Consider the following 8,862-nt stretch of genomic DNA (forward strand, 5'->3'; position numbering starts at 1 on the left):
CCATACTTGTAATCTAACTGTGAGCTACCCTCCTGCCTTGTTCCAGAAGGCGGAAGGAGGGGGCAGTGCAGCCCTGCGCATGCGCTTAAAGTTGTTTTTCACCCAGCCTGTCGTTTAAAGTGAGCTGAGCTACGGGGGTTTCCTCGTCTGTGACTGGAGACCGTCGAGCACAGAAGTGGATGATAACAGCATCCGTTGCTGTTACTCAGCCTTTACACAGCTCAATGAACTGCTCGCACAGAAGCCACTGATCGTGCCTCCTGCTTTTTGCAGGGCAGAGATACTGATCAGTGTCTTAAAAACTGCATCCTTTTTTTTCTCCTTCCTATGAGATTATTTTTTCTTAGACTCCCTTTTTTAGCTTTCAAGGTCTCTGTAGCCTGTCTCCTTCCGCCATGGTGCTAGGAAAGGTAAAGAGCTTCACAGTAAGCTACGACTGTCTCAATGACAGCAACGTCCCCGTCTTTTCAAGCGGGGACTGCGTCTCAGGGAGGGTGGTCATCGAAGTGACGGGAGAAATCCGTGTGAAGTCTCTCAAAATCCACGCGAAGGGTTTTGCGAAAGTTCGTTGGACTGAGTCAAGAAATGCTGGCTCCAACACTGCCTACACGCAAAACTACACAGAAGAAGTGGAATACCTAAATCACAAAGATATTCTGATTGGACACGAGAGAGGTAAGACAGATTTATCCGATTTTCCAGCTTAGGTTTTGTAGACACTGTGATGCTCTTCTCGCTGGGTTGGGGACCAGGTTCGCTGAGCAAATGCTGTTGCGTGGGATGGTAACGAGAAGAACAAATGCATTTTTAAAAGTTGGAAAAAGTTTCATAATGTTGCTTGTCTCAAGGGAAGCCTATATACATATATATACACTGTCAAAACGTATCTCCATCCCGTCGTTGCTTGTTTGTGATCATGGTGTCAGAATGAATGACAGCTGCTTGGGCATCTCTATCGTTTATCTTACTTCAACTTCAAAATGAGAATAATGTAGTTTTTTAAAACATGGATAGAGCAGAGACTTGTGGTGACGAATGTGCGGCTTTATTGGGACATTTCACCGCATAACTGCCTCAAATAGGGCCTTTCTTTGTAGCTTCTCTTAAGTTTCCACCTATTGTTCAAAGCGGTTCAATCCTGTTCAGAAAACTGGACCGAGAAGGGGCGGGGATAAAGCCCGAGCCGCTCCTTCTCGCGTGTGTGATTGGCTTAGGTGCTCGTGTTGTGTCCAGTGACGTCATAATCTTCCAGACTGACAGAGCGTTCTGCAACTTTTTAATTGTGAAAACACCCGCAATAAACGAGGTGTTTGAAGCATCTGCAGCCTAAACGTGGGTGCACGAAGAATAACATCGTTTATACGTCACGTGCCTCTTTGATATTCCCCCTCTGCACACTATATGCTCCGATAGAACACAATGTCATGTTGAGGCTTGTCAACAGCAATACAGTTGATGCAGACGTCCTCTGCAGTGACAAATGGCCATATTCAGAGGAGGTAAGCCGAGGTGGCACTCCTTGACATCGTATTTGACTGTCGAGACAGGCTAGTAGCGCTCGTCGCACAGCCGTGTCTCGTAGTAGTCACTGCGGCGTCGCACAGTGAATGCGTAATGAGCCCTGCGCGGCTGTAGGAAGCTGCTCACACCGGTTTAGGCCGGTCTCCTCCTGCTGGAGTCTGCCGCTTGACTGACAGCTCCGCACTTGTTTACCACACGACTGCTGCCGCTCGGAGGAGGGATTGCTGAGCTGGCAGAAGCAGTACACTCGGTCTGTCCACCCAGCTTTCTAAAATAAGCTCTTTATGTTGTGAATGATTATTTATTTGACACGTTTATGTCATTTGTGAGCAAATTCGGAGAAGTGTTTCATTGTGGGTTTTTTTATTATCATTTTTTATTATGTATGATACAGAATTTGTTTCTCGCCTTTTTTTCTCTCCTTTTCTGTTTTTTTTAAGACCGAGATATTTTTTGACAAGTATTTTATTGTCTGTCTACATGCCCCTTAAAAGCTCATGTTTTTTTGTTTGCATCACTGGGATGTAGTTCTTTGTTCGAACAAAAGCAAAATCCCACACACTCAGTTTCTGGCACCTACAAACAATCAACTTCTTTAGATCCTCAAAATATTGCCCTGCTGTCTGTCTCTCAATACATTAATTTATCTCAGAAAGATTTAATAGTAAAATCCGTTTATTCTCTTTTGTCTCCCCCACCCTGTGTTTTTTTTTTAATTTGTTTTTATTTTTCTATTTTGTTTTGGTATGACTTTCAGATGCCTTCGTAGAGCATTTTGTCCAGGTATGGTATACATGTGTTTGGAATACTGTCCTTGTTTTTCAGACGATGACAACTCTGAGGAAGGACTCACCACTATCCATTCAGGAAGACATGAGTATGAATTCACCCTCGAGCTTCCACAGACGTAAGTCTTGGTGCTACATTTTGATTGAAGATGAAATCTTTCTGTCTGTCTTTGGCAGCTATCGTAACCCTTTTCTTCTCGACACCCTCTTATTTCGCTCTCCCCCAGACCTCTCGCTACCTCTTTCGAAGGGAAGCATGGCAGTGTGCGCTACTGGGTAAAGGCAGAGCTTCACAGGCCATGGCTCCTGCCCATGAAGACCAAGAAGGAATTTACAGTCTTTGAGCACATTGACATCAACACTCCATTATTGCTGGTAAGCTCCTCTCAACCCTGAGTTTTGGATAAGCTTTTCGTTCAACTGAAAACAAAACTGTAGTGAGACTCTTGATATAGTTTTTTCTTAATTTTAGGTAACTTTGGATAAAACAAATTATTTTGATAACTATTCATGAATGCATATGTTGTTGTTTTTTTTTCTTTTTCAGTCACCACAGGCCGGCACTAAAGAAAAGACGCTTTGCTGTTGGTTCTGCACCTCAGGTCCTATTTCCCTAAGTGCCAAAATTGAAAGGAAGGGATACACCCCAGGTGAGAATATGTGAACAGTTGATTAACTTTTGATTAATATATTAACCAGAGCAGTCAACTGAAGTATCACATTCTGTAGATTGCTGCATTCATTAGTCATTACACACACCTTAGAATTATGATCAGTGTTTTTATGACTGTAAAGATGGATTGTTTAACTTCTTCTTTGTCTTTCACTTGTATAGGAGAGTCTATCCAGATCTTTGCCGAGATTGAGAACTGCTCATCCCGAATGGTAGTGCCAAAGGCAGCCATCTACCAGACTCAGACCTTCTATGCCAAAGGGAAGATGAAGGAGGTCAAGCAGCTGGTAGCCAACCTGCGGGGAGAGTCTCTGTCCTCAGGCAAAACAGAAACCTGGAGTGGCAAGATGCTAAAGATCCCACCCGTTTCACCTTCCATCCTGGACTGCGGTATTATCAGAGTGGAGTACTCTCTCATGGTGAGTAGTGTTACAGTGAACGGTTTATTCAAGTTCCTCTTCTTTTTGTTTGCTATGCTGTATTTGACCAGAGATAACTGGCACAGAAAGACTAAGGGTTCGTGCTGTCATTGCCGTCTCTATCCCATAACCTTATCACTAATTTCCAACACCATTATCTGTAAAGAATCAGCATTTTCTGGTAAGCCAATATCCCCACTCGTAAAAGACCTGCTTGACTAAGCTCACATAGCCAAATCTGGTCCTTGGATTTCACCAGGTGTTATCTCCACATGCTGCTAAGAGCATTAACCCAAAATATCAGTGGCAACACCTGCCCCGAGGGTGCTAATAACCTCTTTAACCTGTGGACAGACAAGGACTCTACCTTGTTTAAGCAGCTGACCTCGTAACACTGACCCACATGCTGACAAACTATTGCCTAACACATAGAGTAGGTCTGTCCTAAAGGATTTGAAAAGTAAAGTGGTTTTATTTTACATCAAATGTGCAGCTCCAGAGCCTTTCACTAGTCCAGTCATGGCACCTTCACTGATATTCATTATGCCTTTGAATTACTCACAAGTTCTAAACTGTTGTTTTGTCCTCTTGTCTGTGCTCAGGTTTATGTGGACATACCTGGGGCAATAAACCTATCCCTGAACCTGCCTCTGGTCATCGGAACCATCCCTCTCCACCCATTTGGATCCCGCACCTCCAGCGTCAGCAGCCAATGCAGCATGAGCTGGTTGGGCATGGGTCTCCCAGAGAGGCCTGAAGGTAGTTTGGATCTAATCGCTATGACTGAAATGTATTTTTTTCTTCTTCTAATCAGTACAGCATTAAATTCCTAAGAATGCTGAAACGTTTCTTCTTAACTTCCAGCTCCTCCAAGCTATGCTGAAATTGTGACAGAGGAGCAGAGGCAGGTCTGTCTGGATGTCCCAGCAGTCAGAGAGGAGTTGGAAGGACCTCTGTTTGCCTATATTCATGAGTTCCGCTTCCAACCGCCTCCGCTGTACTCTGAGGTAAGCACCCAGGTTTGGAGTTGACTAGTATTTCCATCACAGAAGTCTACTGTTCATGAATAACATGTTTTTGCTCTTTTCTTCCCCATTCTAGATTGATCCTAACCCAGATCATGCCAGACGTACAGAGGAGCGCAGAATTGATGCCTGTCCATCCCGCTGAGCGCATCCCTGAATTTCCCCTGACTGACTTGGGGATCTTAAAAGAATCTGCTTGCAATGCTCAGCTTTGAACATTTTTCTCCGATAACAGCATTCACGTAATGCTGTTGATGTCGAGAGAAAAACGAGAAAATCCAACCATCAAAGACTTGCCTACTGTTGAGTTGGATTGGACAAATCTGTTCCTGCCTTCCCTCCGAGAGAGAAACAGGAGCCTAGTCCGGGGTATCTCTTCCTTCCTGTGTCAGCGTTCTGGGGGGCCGGGGATGGGTGGGTCGTGTGCAGATGAGCGCATTGTATAGGGAAAACTCAGACTAGAGGTGAGAACTCCATTGATGGTCTTGATGAAGAACCATCAAGGCTCTGCCCGCCAAGCTCCTCTTCACTCTTGTTTTTTTTCCTTACACGTGGCACATAAGGACATGTCTCTTAACACAAAGGGTGGGACTAATCATGTCCAGACTTCGGTAGAATCACCTTAAACGTGAGATGAAGGGAGAGAGAAAAGTAACAACCTCCTAAACACTATAGTCTGTATGAATGACAGCTTTGAACAGCAGCAGTAAACAGCACAGCGAAGACTCAGTCCTTTAGCCTCATTTAGGATTTTGTTTTGCACATTTTATTCTTTACTTAAGTTGCATGAGTCTGTTTAATGAGAGTATGTTTTCTCTCTTTTTTTTTTTTTTGATTCACTAATAGTTTGGGTTCAGCTTTGCAAGGCGCCACACTAAGAATATTAGACAGCAGACTTAACCTTTGAGACTATCACCTGCGCAACTTTGAGCAACGCTGAGAACAGGATTTGATTCATGAAAAACAAAAGACTGAAAAGTAAGAAAAAATGCACTGAATTTGTTTAAGCTGTTAAAACTTTTTTTTCTTTTTTTTTTTTCTCATCACACAGTGACTAAACAACTAGTCTGGAGTATTACCACCACTGCAGAACATTATCTCAGTGTGGAAGTTCTTGGTGTTACCTCCTAAGTTTAGATTTAAGTGTGGCCTCCTTCCTCTTGTGTAGTGTTGCTTTGTTATTCTGTTCTTGTATTTATTTTCAGTCACTGAATAGCTTTTAGCTGTTTTTAAGGTTGCTCCAGATTTGGACTAGGAGGGCTGCAGTCCTGCATTTTGCCACTCAAATAGCAGCTGACAGGAAAAGTGTGTGTGTGTGTGTGTGTGAGTGAGTAAGTGAGAGACACAGAGTGATGCATTGTGGAGGGACTCGCCCTAATCGCCTGCAGCCCCTCTACTCCTTATCTCAGGGCAAGCCAGGCTTGCATAACTGCCCAAAAAGCATCGTCTCAGGTGGTTTTCTCACTTACCAAGCGGTTGGAAAAAGACAAAAAAAAGAGAGAGAGAGAATTTTTTTTTAAAGTTGCACTGTTAGGAATGATTATTCCTTTCTTTTTCTTTTCTTTTTTCAACTACCAAAATGAGAGAACAGACCTACAGAGAAGCAAGGCAGCTTTCTGGTATGAATCACATTCCCTTTTTGTCCCGCTACACTCGCCTACTGCATCCAACCAACAAACAGGTTTTTTTTGTTTGTTTGTTTTTACCAGACCAGTGAAACCAGAATGCTACTCATTTAAAAAAGGAAGAAAATATTTTTTTTTTTTTTTTTAAAAAAGAAAGAAATTGAGAAAGTGGGATGACGTTGCTTCAAACCCAGCACAAACAAAATGCTGGAGACACTGGAAAACCTCTGTTCAGGCTGGTCAGAACAAGCAGTAGTAGTAGGTTGCAATGAGTAATACATTGGTTTTCAAACTCATTCAACACAAATGACCACCTACAACAGAGGTTTGACACGGTCAGGAAAAGACAAAAAGCAGCCCTTTTTTTTTTTTTTTAAAATAAGAAAACAGAGAATATAGCATTCAACGGTGAAGGTCTGGAGTAAAATGACTGGGTACTAACGCGATAAATGGTTTTGCAGTAAAGCAGTGTTGTGTAGGACTTTAATACGTTATTCAGTCTTTTTAATATTAGTAATTTTTTCAAGTTTACATTTGAAACGTAGCTAACAAAAGTTTGTGCGCACGCTCTTATCAAGATCCTGCTGGCAACTAAATTAGACGGCTTCTGACAGTAATCGACAAACTGCAGATAAATAAAGTGATCTTAACATAGTGGCCTTGACGCAGAAAAGACCTGATCTTGTTTCTTTGTTGTTGTTGTTTTGTTTAGCACCTATGCTAACTCGTATTTGCATTTTGTTATGTTCGTCGACACCTGTGTGTTTTTGACCTTTTCTGTGTTCATTCAAAAGGACAAAAAGGGAAGAAAAAAAAAAAGTCCTTTAAAGCAAGTGTTGTTTTGCTAAGACATTGTGCTGTTTTTATGAAACTGATGAGGGTTGAATATTATTTTTGTTTTCCGTTTTATTTTTGGGCATTCATACGGTTTGCACTTTAGCAACCTTTTGAGTTAGTCTCTGACTTCCCCGATTCCCCCTCAGGTCTGGGGATAGCAGCTGTTGATCAGCACCCTCCGACCTCTGAGATATTTAAGTAACATGGGGTAGTAGACAAAACAATTCCTTGGTGGTAAACTAATGTTATAGCTGTTTGCAGTTCTTTGTTTGGATTGTATCTTAGGGAAACTGAATCAAGCTATGTTATGACGAATAAGCTTACATATTTGTTTCAGGTTGGTCATATCCATAGTCCACTTGCTTGGGCCTTAGAGTAGTCCAGTGTCAAAACTAAGCTAAACTCCTGACCTAATAATAAAGGCAGGAACTGAAATGTTCAGAGATAAAGAACCTGGGTGATGGGATCTGAAACATTTTAGAAACAAAGTGCAATATTACTCACTGAATTTTCTTCATTCTTCATTTGTATGTTTTTATCTTATTGTTTTGTCTGTTAATCATGACGATGTATAGATATTCTATGAATATACTATGTTCTGAATGATTTAACGTTTGTCTAGTTCTTCCTTTTGATTTGAATAAACATTTTGTTCTAAATGATAGAGGATTGTGTTGTGGATTTATTTTTTGTACATTACTGAACATAATTAGAGAACTGCACCATATATCCTGCATAAGCATTCATCATGTATGGGATTATATGTCATAGAATTGGTGTACTCAGTTAACTTTCCGCTATCACACACACTGGTTGGCAAATCTTACACAAGCAAAACAAAACACACTTTCCACTGTCTTTCTAACAGAGTTAAAATGAGGATTAATCACAATCCAGTTCTACATTTTAACTATGAGATTATGAAAAATAGTTGAAGTGGACTGTAAGAGTTTTAGAAGTACACAGATAGCAGGTAGCTAAGTGCTGGACACAGATAGAAAGTTAGTCCAACACTGCCCCTAGAGGTTGTTTAAGAAACAGCATCTGACGTACCAGACAGGTACACAACAGTAAGGGTCAAGCTGGCTGTGTGATGCTTCTGTAAGGGTTTGCACTTCATGGCATTGTACATGTCTTTGTTGGTCTAGACAGATTGAACTTTCCAGAGTTTAAGTGAGAGAATGACTCAGAGCTGAGGCGGGGAAAGAAGTTTCATGTTTGCCAAAAAACTACTTACTACCAATTAATCACAACGGCTTCATGTCTGTAATTCAGATTGCCAAATAATCTGCTCTGAAGCTTCTGACTGTATTTCAGACACATTTGGGTCTTCTCATGGAGCAAATGTTCCACACCTTTTCTTTTTGTGTTTTTTTGTTTCAAATAACAGTTTTTTTACGAAGTATCAGGCAAACTGTTGAAATGTTATTGTACTTTAAAAATGGCAAAGAACTTTAATCTATGATGTAATGTTAAAAAAAAAAAGAAAAATAATTTGTTCCTGCGCACTTTTAAAAGAATCATGACAAATTCTCCAACTGTTCTCTGGGAAACCTAATGAAACCTAATATGAGTTCATGTCCGATCCACAGCCTTGTATCACATAACCAATGATTAATTGGCTCTTGTTGAATGACTCAATAAAGGACTTCACATCCACAGGCATTCACATAAGTTTTATATGAGGTACCCGACTTCTTTATATTTTTTGTGATCTTAGCATACAATGTTCAAGCTTCAAATAAATACTTTGTTTAAACATGCTTTGTGTTTAGTGTTTGCACTAATGGGCCTTGCCTTTGTACCATTATTTTGTGAGTGAGTGTATGTTATGTTACTGTCACAGTATAAGCCACGCTTAACATTTTGAAAAGACTGACAATATTAGGTGTCTTTAAAATCCTTGATTGTGTCAGGCTTAAGAAAATCATTAACTTGTGTAAGTTGCAGCTGTCTTTGCTGTAAATAGGTATT

The 8,862-nt window shown here is 41.0% G+C and overlaps 1 protein-coding gene across 1 annotated transcript; it reads left to right on the forward strand.

Annotated features, from left to right (window-relative positions):
* The first annotated feature begins 124 nt into the window (after positions 1-124).
* Positions 125-7,552, forward strand: arrdc3a (arrestin domain containing 3a). Its single transcript, XM_072388145.1, has 8 exons — positions 125-675; positions 2,347-2,428; positions 2,537-2,684; positions 2,857-2,959; positions 3,145-3,401; positions 4,004-4,160; positions 4,266-4,408; positions 4,503-7,552. Exons 1-8 carry the CDS (start codon positions 396-398, stop codon positions 4,569-4,571), a joined length of 1,239 nt encoding a protein of 412 aa, XP_072244246.1. The 5' UTR covers positions 125-395; the 3' UTR covers positions 4,572-7,552.
* Positions 7,553-8,862: the final 1,310 nt, after the last annotated feature.

The sequence above is a fragment of the Leuresthes tenuis genome, unplaced genomic scaffold (assembly GCF_036924035.1).
Source record: "Leuresthes tenuis unplaced genomic scaffold, fLeuTen1.0.hap1 SCAF_6, whole genome shotgun sequence".
Classification (NCBI taxonomy): Eukaryota; Metazoa; Chordata; class Actinopteri; order Atheriniformes; family Atherinopsidae; genus Leuresthes; species Leuresthes tenuis.